General features: G+C 44.7%; 1 protein-coding gene across 9 annotated transcripts in view; it reads right to left on the bottom strand.

The window, feature by feature from the left end:
• The window catches only part of depdc5 (DEP domain containing 5, GATOR1 subcomplex subunit), a 252,686-nt gene that overhangs the window by 124,861 nt on the left and 101,420 nt on the right, over window positions 1-26,405 (bottom strand). For 8 of the 9 annotated variants that reach the window (XR_009514532.1, XR_009514533.1, XM_059983254.1 and 5 more), the window contains 5 exons: window positions 20,961-21,096; window positions 19,476-19,573; window positions 16,845-16,901; window positions 11,942-12,125; window positions 4,125-4,285 (listed from right to left, as the gene is read on the bottom strand). Coding sequence is in view for 7 of the 9 variants with exons in the window: in XM_059983254.1 (XP_059839237.1) it covers window positions 4,125-4,285; window positions 11,942-12,125; window positions 16,845-16,901; window positions 19,476-19,573; window positions 20,961-21,096 (636 nt within the window). In the remaining 2 variants the exon portion in view is untranslated. The remainder of the gene's footprint in view (window positions 1-4,124; window positions 4,286-11,941; window positions 12,126-16,844; window positions 16,902-19,475; window positions 19,574-20,960; window positions 21,097-26,405) is intronic. The other variant, XM_059983250.1, reaches the window with a different exon arrangement.

Below are 26,405 nucleotides of genomic sequence, written 5' to 3' on the forward strand. Positions count from 1 at the left end.
ATGATGTAGTGGCCATTGCAGAGACTTGGCTGGCACTAGGGCAGGAATGGATTCTCAATATTCCTGGATTTCATTGCTTTAAAAGGGATAGAGAGGGGTAGCATTACTGGTCAGGGATACTATTACAGCTGCAGAAAGGGTGGGTAATGTCGCAGGATCCTCTTTTTAGTCAGTATGGGTGGAAGTCAGGAACAGGAAGGGAGCAGTTACTCTACTGGGGGTATTCTAGAGGCCCCCTGGTAGCAGCAGAGATACCGAGGAGCAGATTGGGAGGCAGATTTTGGAAAGGTGCAAAAATAACAGGGTTGTTATCATGGGTGACTTTAACTTCCCTAATATTGATTAGTTCCAAGGGTTTAGATGGGGCAGAGTTTGTTAAGTGTGTCCAGGATGGATTCCTGTCACAGTATGTTGACAGGCTGACTAGGGGGAATGCCATACTAGATCTAGTATTGGGTAACGAACCAGGAAAGGTCACAGATCTCTCAGTGGGTGAGCATCTGGGGGACAGTGGCCACCGCTCCCTGACCTTTACCATTTTCATGGAAAAGGATAGAATCAGAGAGGACAGGAAAATTTTTAATTGGGGAAAGGTAAATTATGAGGCTATAAGGCTAGAACTTGCGGGTGTGAATTGGGATGATGCTTTTGCAGGGAAATGTACTATGGACATGTGGTCGATGTTTAGGGATATCTTGCAGGATGTTAGGGATAAATTTGTCCCAGTGAGGAAGATAAAGAATGGTAGGGTGAAGGAACCATGGGTGACAAGTGAAGTGGAAAATCTAGTCAGGCGGAAGAAGACAGCATACATGAGGTTTAGGAAGCAAGGATCAGATGGGTCTATTGAGGAATATAGGGTAGCAAGAAAGGAGCTTAAGAAGGGGCTGAGAAGAGCAAGAGGAGGGTATGAGAAGGCCTTGGTGAGTAGGGTAAAGGAAAGCTCCAAGGCATTCTTCAATTATGTGAAGAACAAAAGGATGACAGGAGTGAAGGTAGGACCGATTAGAGATAAAAGTGGGAAGATGTGCCTGGAGGCTGTGGAAGTGAGCGAGGTCCTCAATGAATACTTCTCTTCGGTATTCACCACTGAGAGAGAACTTGATGACGGTGAGGACAATATGAGTGAGGTTGATGTTCTGGAGCATGTTAATATTAAGGGAGAGGAGGTGTTGGAGTTGTTAAAATACATTAGGATGGATGTCCCCGGGGGCTGACGGAATACTCCCCAGGCTGCTCCACGAGGCAAGGGAAGAGATTGCTGAGCCTCTGGCTAGGATCTTTATGTCCTCGTTGTCCAAGGGAATGGTACCGGAAGATTGGAGGGAGGTGAATCTTGTCCCTTTGTTCAAAAAAGGTAGTAGGAATAGTCCGGGTAATTATAGACCAGTGAGCCTTACATCTGTGGTGGGAAAGCTGTTGGGAAAGATTCTTAGAGATAGGATCTATGGGCATTTAGAGAATCATGGTCTGATCAGGGACAGTCAGCATGGCTTTGTGAAGGGCAGATCGTGCCTAACAAGCCTGATAGAGTTCTTTGAGGTGGTGACCAGGCATATAGATGAGGGTAGTGCAGTGGATGTGATCTACATGGATTTTAGTAAGGCATTTGACAAGATTCCACATGGTAGGCTTATTCAGAAAGTCAGAAGGCATGGGATCCAGGGAAGTTGGCCAGATGGATTTAGAATTGGCTTGCCTGCAGAAGGCAGAGGGTCGTGGTGGAGGGAGTACATTCAGATTGGAGGGTTGTGACTAGTGGTGTCCCACAAGGATCTGTTCTGGGACCTCTGCTTTTTGTGATTTTTATTAAGGACCTGGATGTGGGGGTAGAAGGGTGGGCTGGCAAGTTTGCAGATGACACAAAGGTTGGTGGTGTTGTAGATAGTGTAGAGGATTGTCGAAGATTGCAGAGAGTCTGCATAGGATGCATAGGATGCAGAAGTGGGCTGAGAAGTGGCAGATGGAGTTCAACCCGGAGAAGTGTGAGGTGGTACACTTTGGAAGGACAAACTCCAAGGCAGAGTACAAAGTAAATGACAGGATACTTGGTAGTGTGGAGGAGCAGAGGGATCTGGGGGTACATGTCCACAGACCCCTGAAAGTTGCCTCACAGGTAGATAGGGTAGTTAAGAAAGCTCATGGGGTGTTAGCTTTCATAAGTCAAGGGATAGAGTTTAAGAGTCGCGATGTAATGATGCAGCTCTATAAAACTCTAGTTAGGCCACACTTGGAGTACTGTGTCCAGTTCTGGTCGCCTCAGTATAGGAAGGATGTGGAAGCATTGGAAAGGGTACAGAGGAGATTTACCAGGATGCTGCCTGGTTTAGAGAGTATGGATTATGATCAGAGATTAAGGGAGCTAGGGCTTTACTCTTTGGAGAGAAGGAGGGTGAAAGGAGACATGATAGAGGTGTACAAGATATTAAGAGGAATAGACAGAGTGGACAGCCAGCGCCTCTTCCCCAGGGCACCCCTGCTCAATGCAAGAGGACATGGCTTTAAGATAAGGAAGAGAAGTTCAAGGGGGATAGTAGAGGAAGGTTTTGCACTCAGAGAGTGGTTGGTGAGTGGAATGCACTGCCTGAGTCAGTGGTGGAGGCAGATACACTAGTGAAGTTTAAGAGACTACTAGACAGGTATATGGAGGAATTTAAGGTGGGGGGCAGGGTTTGAGGGTCGGCACAATATTGTGGGCCGAAGGGCCTGTAATGTGCTGTACTATGTATATGTCTATGTCTAAAACCAGAGAAGGAAGTGGCTTCTTGGCACCTCCAACCTGCGCTGGCAAAAATTTTGGCTAATCTGATTATGACCTTGATTCCTGTCTACTCTAACTATTCACTATTTGTTCATCAAGAATCTCGCCACCTCTGCCTAAAAAAACTTAAAGACCATTTCCACTGCCATTTGAGAAAGAGAATTCCAAAGACTCGTGCTCTTCAGAGGAAAAATTCATCTCAGATGCATCTCAAAAAGGCAAATGCTCATTTTTAACTGCTGATTTCTAGTCCTAGATTGTCCCACAAAAGGAATCATCAGTCCACATCATCCTTGATGCACTGCAGAATCATTTATCCTTTCTTTAAGAGAAATCCCCCCTCCCCCCAGATTCTCATCTCTTGCACCACAGTGGCATAGTCTCACAACTCCAGAGATGCGGATTCCATTCTGACCTCTGTTGCTGCCTGCATGGAGTTTGCTTATTCTTGCCATACTGTTTGGGTTTCCTTTAGTTGCTCAGGTTTCCTCCTTAGAAACATACAATTGATACGTTAATAGGTCACTGTAAATCATCCCTTGTGTGGGTGAGAGGTGGAATTAGGGGGCAGTTAATGAGAATGTGAGGTGAATAAACTGGGATTAATGTACTGTAAATGGCTGTTTGATGGTCAGCACAGACTCAATGAGCCAAAGGACTGATTCTGTGCTTTCTCTCTCTTCGATCCAATAATTTTCCTTAGAGACACAAGAAACTACAGATTTTGGCACAGTACAGGCCCTTTGACCCACAATATTGTACCAACCTTTTAACCTGCTCCGTGATTAATCTAACTCTTCCCTTCTACATAGCCTGAACCCCTACATTTATCTTTCATCCTTGTGCCTATCTAGAGGTCTCTTAAATGTTCCTAGTGTATCAGCCTCCACCAACACCCCTGGCAATGTGTTCCAGGAACATACCATTCTCTGTGAGAAACCCCTAAACTTTCATAAACAAGGGAAAACCTGCAGATGCTGGAAATCCAAACAACACATACAAAATGCTGGAAAAACTCAGCAGACCAGGCAGCATCTACGACTGAGCAAAGGGTTTCGGCCCGAAACGTCAACTGTACTTTTTTCTATACATGCTGCCTGGCCTGCTGAGTTCCTCTGGTATTTATTGTGTGTTGCTCCCCTAAACTTTCCTCCACTCTCCTTAAAAGGATGTCCTCTGATACTGGCCATTGCTACCCTGGAAAAAAGACAATGGCTCTCCACTCTGTCCACGCCTTTCATAATCTTTTAACAGTAACCAAGACTAACTCTCAGAATCTTACAAAAGTGACCAGGCCTGACGTCATGCTGGACTGCCTTAACTAGGGAGCCATTGGCACATCAATCATGGGGTAAGTTCTTACCTCGTGTGTAGAGGGGGCTGCTACTGAGAGGAGCCGGGACTACGGTGCTGGCCAACTTGTTCTTGGGCTGCACAATGATTTGGTAGCCCTGCATGAGCCGTTGGCAGATGAATTCTTCAAACACCTGCTGGGCTGACATTATGGGTCCATCCTCTTCTCTTCTGCAATAATCAAAGCAAACAAGTCAGCGAATACTTTGTCCTCTCTCTCCAAGCTCCACTTTCTCTTTGGTTCAGATAACACGGTACTGATTCACGGAATGTGTTGCAGCACAAGCTGTAAGATTGACGTTCAATTCCTGCCACTGTAAATGCTGGTGAACAGAGTGAACCCGGAGTGGAAGCCCATAGTGCTTGACAGTGGCAATGTAGGTAAATATGGAGGTGAAGGAAGAATATGACATGCTTGCCTTCACAGGTTAGGGCACAGGTGGGGCATTATGTTGCAACTTTACAAAATGCTCATTCAACATCACTTCTCTGCTGTTCTGGTCACCACACTACCGGATGCTCCCATACTGTCACAATGAGGCCATGCTCAGGCTGGAAGAACAACACCTCATATTCTGTCTGTGTAGCCTCCAACCAGATAGCATGAACATCGATTTCTCCGGTGATTTGTACACTCCCCCTTTTGCATTCCCCATTCATGATCTACTATTTTCTCCCATCAAATTCCTCGTTCAGTTCCTTACCTTTACCAACTATCACCTCCCAGCTTTGCTTCATTCCCCTCACCCACCCACTGACCTTGCCCTCACCTGCCAGCTTGTACACCTTACCCTCCTCCCACTTCCTTATTCTGGCTTCTTAACTCTTCTATTCCAGTCTTGATAGAAACAGAAACATAGAAAACCTACAGCACAATACAGGCCCTTCGGCCCACAAAGTTGTGCCGAACATGTCCCTACCTTAGAAATTATTAGGCTTACCCATAGCCTTCTATTTTTCTAAGCTCCATGTACCTATCCAAAAGTCTCTTAAAAGACCCTATCGTATCAGCCTCCACCGCCATTGCCAGCAGCCCTTTCCACGCACTCCACCACTCTCTGCATAAAAGAAAACTTAACCCTGACATCTCCTCTGTAACCTACTCCCAAAAACCTTAAACCTGTGCCCTCTTGTGGCAGCCATTTCAGCCCTGGGAAAAAGCCTCTGATTATCCACACAATCATCATCTTATACACCTCTATCAGGTCACTTCTCATCCTCTGTCGCTCCAAGGAGAAAAGGCTGAGTTCACTCATAAGGCATGCTCCCAATCCAGGCAACATCTTTGTAAATCTCCTCTGCACCCTTTCTATGGTTTCCACATTGATGAAGGGTCTCAGCCCGAAACATTCCCATGTGCCTGACCTGCTGGGTTCCTCCAGCATTTTGTTTGTTGCTATGGCAAGGATGAAGTGTTAGAGAGAGTGAAGAGGAGGTTCATTAGGATGCTGCCTGGATTGTAAGATTTTTGTTACAGGACAGATTGGATCACTTGGGCTTGGATAAGTCGGGCACGACTTTTGTTACGGGGAGAGATTGGATAGGTTGGGGTTGGATAGGTTGGGCAAGACTTTTATTACAGGTTAGGATAGGTTGGGCTTGTTCTCCCTGGAGCAGAGGAGACTCGGGGGGGTGACCTGATAGAAGCATGTAAGATCATGAGACATAGACAGCATAAGTAATCATAATCTTTTTCTGTTGCAGGAATCAAAAAGACATAGGTTTAAGGTAGAGGAAGGAGATTTCGAAGGGTATATGAGGGCAAGTTATTTTAAACAAAGACGTGTGGAAATCACTGCCATATGAGGCAGTGGAATCACTGTCTTCACAGACACTGAGACAGGAGCAAGGGGCAGGAGGAGACAATCCTAATGCAGGCAAGTGGAACAAGTATAAATGGGCAAAACAAATAAGTCACCCTCATCAAGGAAACCAGCCTCCCCTCTATGCGTAAAAGTGCACAAAGTGCTGGAGGAACTCAGCAGATCAGGCAGCGTCTATGGAGGAGAATAAACAATAGTCATTTTGGGCTGGGGCCCTTCATTAGGTCTGGAGGACTACCCCTCTATAGACTCTGTCTACTCTTCTTGCATCCCCAGTAAAACAGTGATCCTGCCACCCTGGACATTCATCCTTCTTCCCTCTTTCATCAGCAGAAGATGCAAAATCCTGAAAGCACACATCACCAGGCTAAATGACAGCCTCCATTCCACTGTTATCAGACTCCCAAATAGACCTATTGTACAATAAAGTAGACTCTCGACCTCACAATCCATCTCGTCATGAATTTCCATTTCAATGTTCACCTGCAATGCACTTTCTCTGTAGCTGTTGCACTTTATTCTGCATTCTGTTATTGTTCTACCTCAATACACTGCGTAAAGATCTGACCTGTATGAACAGTATGCAAGACAAGTGTTTCACTATACCTCAGTACATGTGGCAATTCCAATTCCAATTTCTCTGCCAATATGCCAGCCAATATCCACCCAAAGAGACAAGGTGAACAAACTGCTGGACAAGAGTCTGTCACTCTGCTGTGGTTCCCCTGTGAGAATGAGAACGAATGAAGTCTTCCAGCCGTATCAGAGCACAGCAGCCCAGAGAGCCACTCCTATCAGATTTACAAATGGTCCAATAACACTACCTCACTATTCCTCTTAGGACTATTTATTTTTGTAACTTATAGTTACTTTTATGTATTGCACTGTACTGCTGCCACAAAACAAGAAAATTCATGACAGGTTAGTGATAATAAACCTGATTCTGATCCTGTGACCCTGATTAACTGTAAAATATGAACTGTGCACAAGAGGCTACACACTCACCCACACTTTCCAGTTCAGAGACTCCAGCACATTACAAAGGCTGATACCTAGTCTGCAGTGATGCGGTGCCCACCTATCCTCTCAGGCACATGGTGCTGATTCATCTGGGTTCTGGTAAACTTGACCGATATATCAGAAAACAAGTGTTGGGTCAATCTGATGTTACCTGCTTATTGCGTCCCTATTAATAAACTTTGTATGGGACACAGAATTTCACTGGCAATGGGGGCTGACAGAAATGCGTGGAGGACACTAGACACTAGAAATCCAGGTGAAGCTTCAAACTGAGACATACGTCTGCAGCACAAGTGAGACTTCAGTTTGGAGGCAAGGGTGTGAAGAGTGCATGTGGAAGGCACAGAACCAGATATCAGAACAGCTGTCTTGACAAATGCTTCTAACAGAGGTGCTGCACTCCCGTTTTAAAATGAAGCTTCAGAATTGCTTTCCCCACCCCTCAACTGGCAAACACTGCTACCTGATGGAATCAAGGAGAGCTTGCACTCAAAACACAAGGATTCCAGTCTCACTCACTTAGTTTTCACATCCACTCCCCAGACTGAGAACACATCCAGGGTTCACCTACCTTCAGTCTTCTGAAAGCAGCCATGTCAATGGTATTTTTTTTAAGCATAAAGCAGACCATTCACTGGAGTGAGAATGGAAGTGGTGTCCAAGCCACAGTTGAGAATTATTACTTCTGTGAAATTCATCACATATTCATGGAGTATGTCCTTCGCAGTCCTCAAGAAGGGTCTTGGCCCGAAACGTTGATGATCTATCCATTTCCATAGATGCTGCCTGACCTGCTGAGTTCCTCCAGCATTTTGTCCATGTTGCTTTGGATTTCCAGCATCTGCAGAATCTCTCAGCTCAGGAAGTATACGTACTTTTGCAAGCAATTTTTAAAAAATCTTCATTCCACACTCCACCTTACCAATCACCTGCACAACCCCACTTACGCTGCAAGCTCTGTCATCGTGTCCCGATAATCCGTATTGTTTTCACAATCACTCTCCAGCTGTTTTACTGCCATTTAAAGTCAGAAAGCCAGATCCCTCTTGAGCAAGGACTCATATTACACAAGGATCCTACACAGTCTTCATCAAATTCAATACAATTTGAGTGGAGTAGTAACATTTAATAATACAGTACAGCTTCAACCTGTCATGTCCATGTGGAGGTTGTTAAGTTCTTAATTAGTAAGGGTGTCAAAGGTTATGGGAAGAAGGCAGAAGAATGGGCTGGGAAAGATAATACATAAGAAAATTAAGGACAAAGCAGCAGAATTAGGTCATTAAACCCATTGAGTCTGCTCCTCCATTTCATCATGTCCTTTAGTCCCATTCTCCTGCCTTCTTCTCGTAACTTATGCCACCCTGACTATTCAAGAACTTATCAACTTCTGCTTTAAATACACCCAATGACTTGACCTCCACAGCTGTCTGTGACAACGAATTCCACAGATTCAGTACCCTCTGACTAAAAGAATTCCTCCTCATCTCTATTCTAAATGGACATCTCTCTATTCTGAATCTGTGCCTTCTGGTCCTAGACTCCCCCATTACAGGAAACATCCTCTCAATATCCACTCTATCTAGGCCTTTCAACATTTAATAGGTTTCAACTAGATCCTTCCTCATTTTTCTAGCCATCAAACATGGCTCATACATTAACCCTTTCATTCCTGGAATCATTCTTGTGAATTTTTAGCGCCAGACATTTTTTTTTAAACAGACCTGGGTGAGTTCACCCACAAACAGTTCAAATTTTCTGTTCTCATGTCTTTTCTCCACCCCCCCCCCCATTACAGGGTGGCTGGGGTCCTGTCAGAGTCCGTGATCTACCGCTGCACTCAAACTACGTTCTTCATGGACGGTGGTTCTTGCTTTTCGGAACTCCTTGAGTCGCCTGCATTTTGGGATCTCCAGGAGCCACTTGGAAGACATGGGCCCTCGGGGTGTAACCCTAATGATGGCCCGATTCCAAGCCGATGTGGGAGATTGGGACATCTGGCGTGACTGTCAGAGGCCTCCGCCCTTCTGCAATCTTTCTCCCAATGGTGAGCAAGGGTCTGCAGATTTGCGAGTCCAGTGGAATTTGAATTGGTGACACTGCAGACTGCAACAAGGCAACAGTAAGCTGTGGCCTCTCCTCTTGCTGTGGCAGGAACGATATCTCTCTCTCTCTGTCTCTCCCTTGTTAGTAGAAGAGAGGGCCTGTTGGGAAGTGATGGGAGGGACAGTGAGTTTTGATGGACTATAGATCATGGTCTCTGGGGGCTTGCTATTACTTGCATGGTGGGTGGCGGGGGGGGGCTGATGCTTTTTGCTGTAACAAGTGGGGGAGGGGAGGGTTGATGTTTGCTGCAACCTGTGCATGGAATGGGGAATGGGGTTTTGGGGTTCTAATGTTTTTCTGTCATTCATTATGTCTTTTCTCCCCTCTTTCATGGATATCTGCAAAGGTAAGGATTTCAGGCTGCATACTGTATAAATTCTCTGATATTAAATTGAACCATTGAACCTCCTCTGGTCCTTCTCAATGCCAGTGTATTTTTTTTTAAATAAAGGGGCCCAAACCTGTTCACAATATTCTAACTGTTGTCTCACCAATGTCTTATAAAGCCTCAGCATTACATCCTTGCATTTACATTCAAGTCCTCTCGTAATGAATACTAACATTGCATTTGCATTCATTACCAGAGGACTAGAATGTCAAGGCAAGGATGTAATGTTGAGGCTTTTTAAGAGCCGACTCAACCCACGTTAACCTTTATGGAATCCTGCATATTTACACCTTTATTTCTTCTACCACAATGCATCATAATACACTTCCCTACACATATTCTATTTGCTACCTTTTTGTCTATTCACCTTCTGCAGACTTCCTGCTTCCTCAAAACTATCTGCCCTTCCACCTATCTTCATATCATCCAAAAACTTAAGCACAAAACTATTAATTCCATCATCCAAATTGTTGATGTACAACATGAAAAGGAGCATTCCCAAACTAGAAGCCTGAGGAACAGCACCAGTCTCTGCAGCCAACCAGAAAAGGCCCCCTTTATTCCCACCCTGATCAGCCATGATTGAATGGCAAAGCAGACTAGGTGGGCTCCTATATCTTATGGACTTCCAAATCTGAATATAAATGGATGCCACACAATCCATGGAGAAACTCAGTCGGTCAGGCATCATTGGATGAGCTGCTGTGTTCCTCTAGCAAATGGTTTTTAACTCCAAACGCTGGCATCTGCACTCCCCGATCCTGTCAAGGGGACACTCTGAACAAACTAACATCGCTCCCTTCAAGAAAACATTATTTTATTTAGCAATACAGTGTTTAACAGTCCCTTCCAGCCCAATGAGCTGCACTGCCCAGCAATCCTCCGATATAACCCTTGCCTAACAGCACAATTTACAATGACCAATTCATCTATTAACCAGTAAGTCTTTGGAGTGTGGGAGGAAACCCATGCAGTCACAGGAAGGATGTAGAATCTTCTTAGACTGTAGTGGAATTGAATTTCAAACTCCAATGCTCCGAGCTGTAACATTGCAGGGGAATCTGACTGTGGAACAACAGTATGGAGAGGGTAGACAGAAGCTTCCAACTGATATGTCAAGTATCAGCAATACGGAATGAAAGTAATTGTCCAAAGACCTAAGCAACAAGTTTTTATTAATACAGGAAGTGGTATGGTGTTGGAATGCTTTACCAGGCACAAGCAGGTCAATCATCACAAACCCACACTCCTTTGTTTGGCCAAGCCTTTAAGAAAACCCAGATTGTTTGAGAGTGGGTTAATCCCAGAGACGGCCTGACCTGTGTTTGCATGCCTTGGTGTGTATAAGGCGGTGGTGGTCATCATCGTTGCTGTTCTGTTGAACATTATGCACATGCTATGTTGCTGCTGGAATGTGCGGTGATACTTGATTGTCTTAGTTGTTAATGCAAATGACGCACTTCACTGTAAGTTTTGATATACATGTGATAAGTAAATCTGAATCTGGATGTGGTACTGTGCTGGTTATGGTCCAGCTCTCTTGCGGTCAAACCAATCAGACTTTTGAGAGGAAGACAAAAAACTACAGATGCTGGAATCTGGAGCGAGAAGCAAACTGCTGGAGGAACATGCTAATGTCTAGGTCAAGGGGTCCTCTGCCACTCTATTGACACAATGGGACAAATGGCTTCTTCCACTGCTGCAAGTTTCTCATTCAAAGACCAAAGCTCTGATATATTTACTGGAAATAAAAACATAGGTGCTCACTACATATTTAGTAGTAAACCTCAGGGTTCAGTAACTACGGTGTAATACAGCGCAGAAACAGGCCCTTCATCCCAACCAGTCCACACTGACCAAGCACCCATATACATTAATCCTACACTGACCCCATTTAATTCCTCAACACTTCCATCCACCCTCTCCAGTTTCTCCCACTCATCTACATAATAGGATCAATTTATAGAGGCCAATTAATCTACCAACCTGCACATCTTTGACGTGGAGGAAACTGAAACACGCATGGAAAACCAAAAGTACATACAAATACCTCAGAAAACACCAGAAGCTGGGATCAAACTAGAGACTGACTGGACTTTGCTTTATATTAGTCTTAGTGTTTACCATATCTATACCCCTCACTTTCCCCCTCATTTTCCTATGCTTCAGGGAATAAAGACCTAACTTACTCAACATTTCCTCAAACTCAGGTCCTCAAGTGCCAACAACATCTTTGTAAATCTGTGACACTCTTTCAATCTTATTGATATCTTTAGTGAAGATAGTAAGTGAACAGAACAGACCCTGAATACCCTGAATGCTTTAATTGGATTTGTGATGCAGGAATAGTAACTACTGACAACAACTGCTACATTATGTCAAAATTTAAAGCAATAGACTCAACCCCCAGCTTAATCACCCCACCCAACACTTCCAGCTGTGGTAACTCTAAGGCCGGGTTTAAAATCAGGGAAGAAACGTGTTGCATACCTGTCGATGTCAGACTCTGGCAGGAGATTATAGCAGCCTTCAGTGTAATCGTTCTGCAAGCTCTGCCGATCAGGAAAGTAGTCTGTAGTGAGTGGCAAGCAGGCAGGGGTGGTGAGAGACTTCCAGTCCACTCCCACTGTGCAACAGAAACTAGGCACTACAGGAGGAGCAGACAGCATCAGAACTTCAGCGCGTCAGAAAACCATTGGAACACCAAATTCCAGCAGAGGAGGAACAGGTGTGGGGGGTGGAAGATAAAGCCATCGATTGAACAGCAAGGAAGAGTGAAAAGAGAAAAATAAAAATTAGCTGTTAAAAATTATTCTGGTATTCAAATTTAACATGCACTTATTTATAATTGGACAAAATTTGACAGCAATATCACAACACGAAGTGAACACATTAGTAACTGTTAAACACACAAATTAAATGGGTAGTTTGAAAAACAAAGGAAGGGATCATTTGCTTGTTGATTTTATTTTTTATCTATTAAATATTAGCAGGATTGGAGTCACTAGGATCAGTGAAGTTTCACAGTACAAGGTATATTAAACACACACGATACAGGCTATAGAGCTGAATCACATACCATGCCACTAAGTCTCAGAGAAGGATCACACAGACAAAGAAAAAAAGAGCAGAAATCAAAAGTGGGAAGTAAAATGAAACAGGCATGAGATCCAGTGATGTCTAATACTAATGGTGGCAAATACCTCCCACTGCAACGGGAGCCACTTCGAAGCCTGTCTTGTTCGTTCCTATCCAAGTGGCTCCCTAACTGCAGCAGAGGTACAAATGTTTACTGTTATACTGCTACTTACATTATAAATACAAACGTACATGCTGCACATATATATATACACACATTTTATTCCACATCCATAATTCAACTTCTAACTTTATTTTTATATATTTCCTTATTCTTTATAATTGTTGAATGTTGTTGTTTTTTTATTATGTGTCACACTCTGGCCAAAGGACCACAGCAAATACCAAAGTAAACGTATAAGCTGAATAAAGATGATCCTTCTTGGGTACCAAGTACCTGCCCTTCTCATCCCAACAAGGTGACCATTACAATATAATTTTACAAGGTGCTGCTCGAGTTATACAGCAGAAAGGTCAAGCTGTGGTCTGTACAATGTTTGATTTTGCAAATTTATAAATGCTTAGGCCAAGCCCACATTATTCACTCTTTACAATTCCTTTCCCTTTTCCTTGAGATGATCTCCCACCGGACTTCTTTGTCACAGGCACAAGTGATATTCATGTCCAGTGAGTCTGGACCAACCATGAGAGGACTTTCTAACAGATTAAACAATAAGGGTTAAGGGAATTGGGATGTGCAATACATAAATTTCCAATAGACATTCAATGTGCCCCATAATAAATGTGCAATTAAGAAAATGGTCTATGGGAAAAGCAAGGAATGGACTTTCAGTCATCAAGGAAATCAATAATGCTGATCTCCTTCCCACACATCCTCTCACCTACAGGCAACAAAGACCCACAACTCATCCATTACAGTCAGGCTAGAGCAGACTCTGGGAGTGAGATCTGGCATCACTAGAGCTATAGGTCATGCAGCACAGAAACGCTCCATCGGCTTGACTCATTCAACCTGGTCAAGATGCCTGTTTATGCTAATCATATTTTCCTTTGATTAACCCATATCCTCCAAAACTTTCCTATCTATAGCTGCCTAAATGCTTTCTACATGTAGTTGATAAACCTGCCTCAACCATTTCCCTGGCTGCTCATTTCATATCGACGCCACTGTCTGGATGAAAGGTGCCACTCAGGTTTCAATTAAATAGCTCCCCTCTCACCTTAAACCAATGACCTCATGTTCTTGATTCTCCAGCCCTATAACTATACCTTCCTCTAACAGTTCCTGCAGCTTGTTTCACCTACCCTGTGTGGACAAGTTGTCTCTCAGATTTGCTTTAAATCTTTCCTTTCTCACCTTGAATCCGTGCCTTTAGTTTTAGACGCTCCACTCTGGAAGAAATAAAGACTATCTGCCTAGTCTAAGGCTGTCATAATTTTATAAAGCTCTATAAGGTTTTCTGCTCTGTTGTTTGTCTGCTGTTGTTGTTTTGTCGCTGTATTTCATTTTGTTGTGCTCTATGTTGTTCTGCCAAGCAATGTGGCTATGTTGTGTTGGTGCTGGAATGTGTGGTGACACTTCCGGGCTGCTCCCACCATATGCTTAGGTGTATTGCCACATTTCCCTGTATGTTTTGATGTACCTGTGATAAATAAACATGAATCTTAAATCTCCTGAAGGTCATTCCTCAACCTCTTACATTCCAGTAAGAATAAGCCCGGCCTATCCAATCCCTTCTGATAACTAGCAACCCCAATCCAAACAGTATTTTAGTGAATCTTTACACGCTCCCTACTACCACCACATCCTTCCTGTGTCAGACCAGCAGAGGATCTTGTCATGACAAATGTGAATTGTCAGAGCAATTAAGTGGCAAGAGAAGGTGCAGAATTCCTTATGACATTAGGAAACTATTCAATGCTTCATACATAGCATTGCCACCTGTACAGAACTCCAGCTGAGCCCATATCATGACTATATCATGAGACAAAGTTTGCTCAATCAAACAGAAGGTCCATGTTTTGCTAAAGCATGCACCCACTGCCCCCTCAGACAAAGAGGCAGAACAGTGACAGCACAGACACACCTCACAAGCAGGGACACTATTGGAGCAAGACAACTGCACTGTACCAATTACTTTACATGAAACAGAGTTTTTTCACCAAAATATAAAACAAGGAAATACTGAAAACACTCAGCGGGTTGTGGGAAAGAAACTGACATACCATTACAGGTTAGAATCATTGATCCAAGTGGTAACGCTGCTTCCCTTCACACCTATTTCATGTTTCCAGTATTTTCTGGATTTATTTTAGACTTCCAGCATCTGTAGTTTCTATCTGATGCTTCACTTACACAAATATCAGGTCAATGAAAAGACAACTTTTATTCTCCAGGATGAAGCAAATAGCTACACAGTGGGGCTAGGGAAAAGGGCTATTGTGTTAACGCACACTGTTCCGACCCGTGTACCACAGCGTTAGTACACACTGTTCTGATCTGTGTATTGCAGTGTTAATGCACACAGTCCTGACCCATGTACCAGCGTTAATGCACTGTTCTGAGCCGTGTATCGCAGCATTAAAGCACGCTGTTCCCACCCTTGTACCATAGTGTTAACATTACAGCAGTGATAACAGGCCTTTTGGCCCTTCTTGGCTGTGCCGAACCATTTTTCTGCCTAGTCCCACTGACCTGTACCTGGCCCATATCCCTCCATACACCTCTCATCCATGTACCTGTCCAAGTTTTTCTTAAATGTTAAAAGTGAGCCTGCATTCACCACTTCAACTGGCAGCTCATTCCACACTCCCACTACTCTCTGTGTGAAGAAGCCCCACACTAATGTTCCCTTTAAACTTTTCCCTTTTCACCCTTAACCTATGTCCTCTGTTTATTTTTTCTCCCCTCGCCTCAGTGGAAAAAGCCTACTTGCCCATCATAATTTTATATACCTCTATCAAAACTCCCCTCATTCTTCTATGCTCCAGGGAATAAAGTCCTAACCTATTCAACCTTTCTCTGTAACTCAGTTTCTCAAGTCCCAGCAACATCCTTGCAAACCTTCTCTGCACTCTTTCAACCTTATTGTAAATTGGTGACCAAAACTGCACACAATTCTCCAAATTCAGCCTCACCAATGTCTTATACAACTTCACCATAACATTCCAACTCAATACTCAATACTTTGGTTTATAAAGGCCTATGTACCAAAAGCTCTCTTTACTACCCTATCTATCTGTGACGACACTTTTAGGGAATTTTGTATCTGTATTCCCAGATCCCTCAGTGCTACTGCACTCCTCAGTGCCCGACCATTTACCTTGCATTTTCTACCTTGGTTTGTCCTTCCAAAGTGCAATACCTCACACTTGTCTGCATTAAATTCCATCTGCCATTTGTCAGCCCATTTTTCCAGCTGGTCCAAATCCCTCTGCAAGCTTTGAAAATCTTCCTCACTGTCCACTACACCTCCAATCTTTGTATTGGAGTTGTTACAGTGTTACTTTGTAACGCACGCTGTTCTGACCTGTGTACCATTGTTAACGCACATAGTCCTGACCCGTGTACCAGCATTAATGCACACAGTAATGACCCGTGTACCAGTGTTAATGAACTCTGCCCTGACCCGTGTACCAGCATTAATTAACTCTGTCCTGACCTCTTTACCACAGTGTTCTCGCACACGGTTCCAACCCCTATACAACAGTGTTAACACACACTGTTCCGGCCCATGTACAACAGTGTTAATGCATGCCGTTCTGACCTATTTAATACAATATTAATGCAAGCTGTTCTGTTCTGTGTGGCTAGGGATAGGGGTTAACGAGCAGAAATATCTCCATCTGCAATGGCTTGCTTAACGAGTAGATCAGAGGCCGAAGGAGACTGCAGATGAGAAGGGAATTGGTGGATGATTGCATGAGGGTGGAAGTAGTTGTGACTTTATTGAAGACCAGAGCAGGTTGAGGCAATATGCTCGCTCCTGTTTCTGTCTTCCATGTTCTGCCACTGTGGAGGGAGGAGGGAATAGACTGAGAGATGAAAAATGCAGCTACTTTGGCCTTGGTTTGGTTGGTAATTGTAAAACAGGAGGGGATCGAACTGAAAATGTGAAAATAAATGCATAATATCCACAAACATAGACAAAATCTGACATTGGCCTGATTTGGGGCAATTCTACATCTACTAGCTCTTGCTGCCATTTCTTTTCCTTCCCCCACCCCCCCCCCAGATTCCCATCATTTCCCATTTGTGCCCTCTACATACGGCTCTGTCTTATTCCTGACTCACTTGGATCACGGCCAGTTGAGGAGTTCTCTTGGGATGACACTTGGTTCAGAGGGGTTCCTGCAACAAGAACAGTGACTTTGTGATAAGCCATTTTTCTGATGAAAGTTGCTGCATTTTCAGGCATCAGCAAGAAGTATAATAAAGTGCAAGAACCTCAGCAAGGAAGCATTTTTTGGTCATCAGACACCTGGACAAAGCAACCATACAAGGACTAGATAACTTGCACAAACCCTTACCTTCCATTACGCACATCACTTTTTACCACATTTATTTGTTTTTAACTACTTCGATGAACAAATGTATGACATTGCCTGGATGGCACCCAAATTGGAGCTATTTTTATTACATGAGGTTCAAAAGCTTACAAAGGGTTCAGCTAGCTAGGTAATGTTAGAGATCTAGAAGATTATAAGGCTAACAGGAAGAAGCTTAAGAAGGAAATTAGGAGAGCCAGAAGGGGCAATGACAAGGCCTTGGTGGGAAGGATTAAGGAACACCCCAAGGCATTCTACAAGTATGTGAAGGAGCAGGAGGATAAGACGTGAAAAAATAGGACCTATCAAATGTGACAGTGGGAAAGGGTGTATGAAACCAGAGGAAATAGCAGAAGTAGTTAATGAATACTTTACTTCAGTATTCACTATGGAAAAGACTCTTGGCGATAATAGTGACAACTTGCAGCAGATTGAAAAGCTTGAGCATGTAGTTATTAAGAAAGAGGATGTGCTGGAGCTTTTGGAAAGCATCAAGTTGGATAAGTTACCGGGTCCAGATGAGATGTACCCTAGGCTAATGTGGGAGGTGAGGGAGGAGTTTGCTGAGCCTCTGGCGATGATCTTTGCATCATCAATAGGGACGGGAGAGGTTCCAGAATATTGGAGGGTTGTGGATGTTGTTCCCTTATTCAAGAAAGGGAGTAGAGATGGACCAGGAAATTATAGACCAGTGAGTATTACCTCAGTGGTTGGTAAGTTGATGGAGAAGATTCTGAGAGACAGGATTTATGAACATTTGAAGAGGTATAATATGATCAGAAATAGTCAGCATGGCTTTGTCAAGGGCAGGTCATGCCTTAAGAGCCTGATTGAATTTTTTGAGGATGTGACTAAACATATCGATGAAGGAAGTGCAGTAGATATCGTGTATATGGATTTCAGCAAGGCATTTGATAAGGTACCCCATACAAGGCTAACTGAGAAAGTAAGGAGGCATGGGATCCAAGGCGACGTTGCTTTGTGGATCCAGAACTGGCTTGCCCACAGAAGGCAAAGAGTGGTTGTAGACTGGTCATATTCTACATGGAGGTCGGTCACCAGTGGAGTGCCTCAGGGATCTGTTCTGGAACCCTTACCCTTTGTGATTTTTATAAATGACCTGGATGAGGAAGTGGAGGGATCGGTTAATAAGCCTGCTGATGACACTAAGGTCGGAGGCGTTGTGGGTAGTATGGAGGGCTGTCAGAGGTTACAGCGGGACATTGATAGGATGCAAAACTGGGCTGAGAAGTGGCAGATAGCGTTCAACCCAGATAAGTGTGAAGTGGTTCATTTTGGTAGGTCAAATATGATGGCAGAATATAATATTAATGGTAAGACTTGGCAGTGTGGAGGATCAGAGGGATCTTGGGGTCCGAGTCCATAGGACGCTCAAAGCAGCTGCGCAGGTTGACTCTGTGGTTAAGAAGGCATACAGTGCATTGGCCTTCATCAATCATGGAATTGAATTTAGGAGCCAAGAGGTAATGTTGCAGTTATATAGGACCCTGGTCAGGCCCCACTTGGAGTACTGTGCTCAGTTCTGGTCACCTCACTACAGGAATGATATAGAAGCCATAGAAAGGGTGCAGTGGAGATTTACAAGGATGTTGCCTGGATTGGGGAGCAGGCCTTATGAGAATAGGTTGAGTGAACTCGGCCTTTTCTCCTTGGAGCGACGGAGGATGAGAGGTGACCTGATAGAGGTATACAAGATGTTGAGAGGCATTGATCGTGTGGATAGTCAGAGCCTTTTGCCCAGGGCTGAAATGGTGGCCACAAGAGGACACAGGTTTAAGGTGCTAGGGAGCAGGTACAGAGGAGATGTCAGGGGTAAGTTTTTTACTCAGAGAGTGGTGAGTGCACTTTGGCTACCGGCAAAGGTGGTGGAGGCAGATACGATAGGGTCTCTTAAGAAACTTTTGGATAGGTACATGGAGCTTAGAAAAATTGAGGGCTATAGGTAAGCCTAGTAAGGCTGTAGGTTTTCTATGTTTTTATGACAATAATAAACCAATATTCTGACCCATGGACCACAGTGTTAACGCACACTGATCCGACCCGTGTACCACAGTGTTAACGCACACTGATGCGACCCGTGTACCACAGTGTTAACGCACAGTGTTCTGACCCGTGTACCGTAGTGTTAGCAGACACTGTTCCGGCCCATCTACCACAGTATTAACACACACAGTTCTGACCCGTGTACCACTGTGTGATGAACTCTGCTCTGGCATGTATAACAGGCACTGCGAGGCTAGTTTTAACAGACAACTAGTCACGTTTGTAGTCTGAGTTGAACATCACAATATCAACTGATGATGAAATAAAGAAAGGAGTTTGCTAATGAAGCAGAGTGACAAAAGTGAGCCCCCACCTGCACTGTGACTGCTGGCTGGGCTACTGGCAAACTCATCTGCTCCTGGACCGCCGAGGAAAGACAAGTTATCGGCAGCCTGCCGGGCCGTGCTCCGCCTGGAAGCAAGAGGAAGTAGAATCACTTCAGGATAAGCAGGTGGGATGCCCAGCCATCGCACTCTCTAACACACTTCCTGCAATGGAGGAGACTGTTGGGTGAGCTGACAGTGAGTGGTACAGGCATGGTGAAAGCATGTGCACATTTCCCCAGGGGGATGCTAAATACAAAAAACGCAGAGGTGAATGATTGAAAAGGGATGTCTGGGGCACCTTCTTCATGTGGTGCATTTTGGAATGTGCTGCCAGAAATCGTGGTTGAGATCAGCACAGCAACAATATTTAAAATTCATTTTAGTAACAACCTGGACAGGAGAGGTTCAGAGGACCACTGGACTAGCTTGCTGGGCAATACAGTCAGCTTGGATGAACTGGACCAGAGGGCCTAGGATGTCAGAGTGGAGTGACCAGACTGAGAAGATACTTACCAATGTCCACACTGGGCTCGGCATGTTGACAACACAGCACAGAGGTACAATGATTAGTGTCACACAACACACGAGTTCAATTCCCACCACCAGCTGTAAGGAACTTATACATTCTCCCCTTGACTGTGTGGGTTTCCCAACAGATTCCTCCCAAAGTCTAAAGATGTACTGGTCAGTAGGTTAAGAGAGGGCTGGGTGGGGTGTGTGTGGGGGGAGGGGGTAAGAAAGTGCCAGTGGGGGTGGGGGTTGTAAGAGAGCGTCAATGGGGGTGCGGGTTAAGGGAGGGCTGGTGGGGGTGGGAGGGGTGGGTAAGAGAGTGCCGGTAAGGATGGGGGTGTAAGGGAGGGCCGGTAGGGGGAGAGCAGGTTGGGAAGGATTTCTCTCAGCTGTCAGTGGTTACAAGGAAGGGAAAAATATTGAATCCTGAGGACTACAAGCATATGAAGACTTGTGGGGTAGGCAGTTGAGGCGGCATACAGCAGAGAAAGGAGGTGGAGGTCGGCAAGATGGGCTGAGGGAGTGGGGAGAAGGGGTGATTGTAACAGTTATAAATGACATTGTCATAGTTACTATTGAATGCAGAGAGAGATTAGAATATAGACAAGGTACAGAGACAGAAAGAGATTGAATACAGAGAATGATTACAGACAGACAGAGATTGAATACAGACAGAGAGAGAATACAGACAGAGAGATTGAAAGACTGTAGCTTAAGAGGATGAAAGAGGGGCAGAACAGTATCAACAGGAAATCGAGTCATGTTGTGACTGTTTTTGCCACAGCCCTGGCTCTTGTGCAGAGCTAGCAGGGTACCACCCTGTTAAGCGTCCTGGTTGATTGTTGACATTCGAGGCAGAGGGCAGGAAAGGATTGTGAAGCCTGCACACTAGGATCTTGTGGTGTAACTAATACATCAGCAGGTTGGGACCCTACAGTGTGCCTGTGGCCTCAAGTACCCACCTGCCCATGGCTTCATGGTAGGCCAGCTCCAGCAGCTCTGCTGAGGTGTGTGTGGCATCATGGGCACCACTGCCCTGAAGCTCCGCCATGTGCTGCTGAGTCTGGTGGTGGATCTGTATGGCTTCCCCCGAGGGACCTGCAAAGGGAAAATCAGTGGACTACAATCATATTCAGTTCCACCGTAGCCTGACCAACTACTTGTGGGAAAGCCATTTCTCCACAATTAACAAAAAGCTTTGGCAGAGGACATACTACTTGAGGCAATTTGTAAAATTCCATTCTCCCCTGAACATCCTGGTGCAATTCTATACTGCCATCATAGAGAGTATCCTCACATCAGTCATCACTGTCTGGTTTGATGTAGCATCCTCTCACAATATACAAAAACTACAACAAACTGGCAGGTCAGCAGAAAAGGTCATTGGTTGCAGCCTACCATCACTGTATGTGTCCAGGAGAAGGAAGTGGGCAGGAAAAGTCATTGTGGACACCACCCACCCTGCAAATTGCCTTTTCCAAAAGCTCCCTTCTGGAGGATGTTATAGGACAATTAAAACAAAAACTTTACCCTATCTTAGAAGTTTCTTCTCCAGGCAGTTAATCTAAATAATCATTGTGGTTAGCCTACCCCTACCCCCTCCACCTATTACCTCTGTCACTGCACTGTAAATATTTTACCACATTTATTAATGCAGTTTACATTGTAAGTATATGCTGGCTCATGTATTTATGCACATTTTATTCCAATCTGTACTTTAATCTCTAACATTATTTTTATAATTCTTTATAATTATTGAATGTCATCACTTTCTTGTTGTACGTCATGTCCTAACGAACCGACAGCAGCAAATTCCTAATACTGAACATTGTATGGTGAATAAAGTTGATCCTGGATCCTTGATCATTGAAAGGAAATCATACACACACAGAAAAATGCAGCTTTTGATTTACAAGGGTGATGTGGTGCAGTACTAGGATCGCTTGCCTCACAGTCTGAAGGTTGAGTCTCCAACAATTAAAAACAGAAAATGCTGGAAAAACTCAGCAAATCAGGCAGCATCTATTGAGGGAGAAACAGTTACTATTTCACGTCAAAGATTTTTCATTAGAACCATGATCACAGCAAAGGATGGAATGAGGTTTAGAGGTTGGTAAGCCACTGAGTGAGGGGAGTGGAATAAAGGCACTTTAACGTCCACCGCGCTCCCCCAGCTTCTCCGTGACTGAAATAACATACTTAATCTGGTCAGGAGATTCTGCAGATGTTGGACATCTTGAGCAACACACACAAGATGCTAGAGAAACTCAGCAAGACGATCCATGGAAGAGAATAAATAGTTAATGTTTCAAGTTGACTGCTCTCCTTCCATAGATGCTGCCTGACTTGCTGAGTTCCTTCAGCATTTTGTGTGTTTTCTCTCTTGGGATGGACATGAGGAGTTTCAGCAGGAGATCAAACCCTGACCTTTGCTGAAAGATCTTCAACTTGAAGTCTTTACTCAGTTTCTCTTTCCACAGATACCGCTGAATGTCAGATTTATCAGATTCCTAGAATTATTTATCACATGTGCATCCAGACATACAGTAAAATGCACCATTTGCATTAACAACCAACACACCTAAGGATGTGCTGGGGACAGCCCAACCGTACACCACCAACAAAGCATGCACACAAGATTCAGCAGAACAAGGAGCGACAACACCAGCAAAACAAGGCCTTTTACCACCCACTCACCAACACAGACAGACTTCCAGCCTCAAAATAGGCCTCCTCCAGGCCTGTTTTTGGCCCCAGACTCTCAGACATTGGGCCTCTAACTCAGACTTTGTTCCAGGACTCATTAATCACAGGTTACTTTTTGGACTTCAACTTCCAAAGCCACAAGGATTTCCAACCCTTGTGACCCTGGTCTTCATGACTTCTTTGGGGCTCTACCTTCAGTCTTTGACCTTCCAGACTCACTGGCTCTGGACTACAGCCTTCAACTTTGCCCTCTAGACTTCAGCAGCATCTAGATCCACTAATCACAGGTTTGACCTTCGGGTTTCAATTTCCAGATCTACAGGGAGCTTTAACCCCGGTGACCAGAGGGGGTACAGATCAACAGACTTCACAACTCAGAATCAGGTTTAGTATCACTGGCATATGTTGTGAAATTTGTTAATTTAGCAGCAGCAGTACAATAAAATACACAATAATATAGAAGAAATGAATAAGTAAATCAATTAAAGTATATTTATGCATATTAAATAGTTAAATTAAAAATAGTGCAAAAAGAGAAATAATAAAAGTACGGTAGTGATCATGAGTTCAATGTCCATTCAGGAATCGGACAGTAGAGAGGGAGAAACTGTTCCTGAATCGCTGAGTGTGCGCCTTCAGGCTTCTATACTTCCTGCCTGACGGTAACAATGAGAAGAGGGCATGCCCTGGATGCTGGGGATCTTTAATAATGGACACTGGCCTTTCTGAGGCACCACTCCTTGAGTCCCAAGATGGAGCTGACTAATTTTACAACTTTCTGTAGCTGCTTTCAATCCTGTGCGGTAATCACCACCACCACACCCCCCCCCCCCCCCACCCCCATACAGTGAATGCAGCCTGTCAGAATACTCTCCACAGTACATCTGTAAAAGTTTAAGTGTCTTGGGTGACAAACCAAATTTTCTAAGACTCCTAATGGAATATAGCTTCTGTCTTGCCTTCTTTATAGCTCCATCGATATGTTGAGACCAGGTTAGATCCTCAGAGATCTTGACACCCATTAACTTGAAATTGCTCACTCTCTCCACTTCTGATCCTTCTACGAGGATTGGTTCATGTTCCCGCGACCTACCCTTTCTGAAGGCCACAGTCGGTTCTTTGGTCTTACTGATGTTGAGTGCAAGGTTGTTGCTGTGACACCACCCAACTAACTGATATATCTCACTCCTGTACGCCCTCTTGTCTCCATCTGAGATTCTACCAACAATGGTTGTATCATCAGCAAATTTATAGATGGCATTTGAGTTATACTTAGCCACAATCATGGGTGTAGAGAGAGTAGAGCAGTGGGCTAAGCACTGAGGTGCGCCAGTGTTGATCGTCAGCAAGGAGGAGATATTATTACCAATCTGCAAAGATTGTGGTCCTCTAGTGAGGAAGTCAAGGATTCAGTTACAGAGGGAGGCACAAAGGCTGAAGTTCTGTAACTTATCAATCAGGACTATGGGACTGAATGTATTAAATGCTGAGCTATAGTCAACGAACAGCATCCTGACATAGTTGTTAGTAATGTCCACATGATCTAAGGCCATGTGAAGAGCCATTGAGATTGTGTCTGCCATAAACCTATTGTGGTGCAACAAATTGCAGTGGGTCCAGGTTCAGGTCCAGGTCCTTGCTGAGGCAAGAGTTGATTCTGGCCATGACCAACCTCTCAAAGCATTTCATCACCATAGATGACTCCAAATCGTACAGGCCTCTGTCCCAGGACTGGAACTCAATAGAGATTGCTGGTCTCCTCAGCACCTGCCAACTCGACCTTTGGGACTGCTGACATTCAATTACGAAGCACACTGATCTGGACTCAATCTCCAGCACAGGCTCTTCATTTATTACCCCAACATTCTGTATCAAAACAACACTGGGGGCTAATTGGGGTAATGATTAACAAGATTTTGCAGATAGGAAATCATGTTTCTGTCTGTTTCAATGGACATTAATGATCTTGCTATATGGGTCAGTAGAAATGGGAATTTTTCTCAGTTTGTTAAAACAGAAAAAGCTGGAAGTTTTCAATGGGTCAGGCAGCATCTACAGTTCAGGTAGATTTGTTCCATTCTAATAAAAGATCATTTATCAGAAATATCAGTGCTGCTTTGCTCTCCATAGATGCTGCCTGACCTGCTGAGTTCCTCCAGCATTTTGTGTGTGTCGCTCCAAATGTCCAAAATTTCTCAATCACAATAGAAGGGGAGCACTGTAATGTACTGTTAGCACAAGTGATAGGGGCCAACTCACACAGGTAGTTCATGTGGGTTTCCTCCAAGTATTGCAGTTTCCTTCCACATACAAAGACATATGGATTATAAGTTGTGGGCAGGCTCTGTTGGCATTGGAAGCATCGAAACACTTGTGGACTGCAGCCAGCACATCCTCATACTACTCGACTATACCTCTTCTCACCCTGCCAAATGCAAAAATGCTATTCCCTATTCCCAGTTCCTCTGTCTCCGATGCATCTGCACCCAAGATGAGGCTTTCCGTTCCAGGACATCTCAAATGTCCTCTTTCTTTAGAGATTGTGGTTTCCCTTCTGCCGTCATCAATTATGCCCTCACCTGCATCTCCTCCATTTCCCACACTTCAGCTGTCACCCCATCCTCCCGTCACCACAACAGGGACCGAGTTCCCCTTGTCATCACCTACCACCCCACTAGCCTTCAGATCCAGAATATTATCCTCCGCAACTTCGGCCATCTACAACAGGACCCCACCACTAAGCACATCTTTCCCTCTCTACCTCTCTCCACTTTCCACAGGGATCGTTCCCTCCGCGGCTGCCTGGTCCACACGTCCCTCCCCTCGGATCTCCCACCTGGCACTTACCCCTGCAAGATTAAGTGCTACACCAGTCACTACACCTCCTCTCTTAGCACCATTCAGGGCCCCCAACAGTCCTTCCAGGTGAGGCAACACTTCACTTGTAGGTCTGTTGGAGTCACCTATTGCATCCGGTGCTCCCAGTGCAACCTCCTCTACATTGGTGAGACCCAACGCAGATTAGGGGACCGCTTCGTTGAGCACCTCCACCCAGTTGCCACCCACTTCAACTCTGCTTCACTTTCCCACTTGGATATGTCCATACATGGCCTCCTCTACTGCCACAATGAGGCCAAACTCAGGTTGGAGGAGCAACACCTCATATAGTGTCTGGGTAGTCTCCAGTCCCTTGGCATGAACATTGAATTCTCCAACTTCCGGTAATTCCCTCCCTCTCCCTTCCACCATCCCACTTTCACTCTGCCTCTTCTTCTAGCTGCCCATCAGCTCTCTCATGATTCTGCCTTCTTCTACTACCCATAGTGCTTTCCCCTTACATTCCTTCTTCACCTCTCCTGCTCTGCCCTCTCTGCTTCCCCTCCCCCACCCCTTGATCTTTCCTGATTGGTTTTTCACCTGGCACCTACCAGCCTTCTCCTTCCCACCCTCCCCCCCCACCTTCTTTATAGGGCCCCTGCCCCCTCCCTCTTCAGTCCTGACGAAGGGTCTCGGCCCGAACCGTTGACTGTTCGTTACCACGGATGCTGCCCAACCTGCTGAGTTCCTCCAGCGTGTTGTGCGTGTTACATCCTCATACTGTGCTAGTCATTGACACAGTGAATAAGGTATTTCACTGCATGTTTATTTTAGAGCAGCATGATGCATAACATTGCAATTCCAGTATCCCAGGTTTAATTCTG

Source organism: Hypanus sabinus, chromosome 10 (genome assembly GCF_030144855.1).
Source record: "Hypanus sabinus isolate sHypSab1 chromosome 10, sHypSab1.hap1, whole genome shotgun sequence".
Classification (NCBI taxonomy): domain Eukaryota; kingdom Metazoa; phylum Chordata; class Chondrichthyes; order Myliobatiformes; family Dasyatidae; genus Hypanus; species Hypanus sabinus.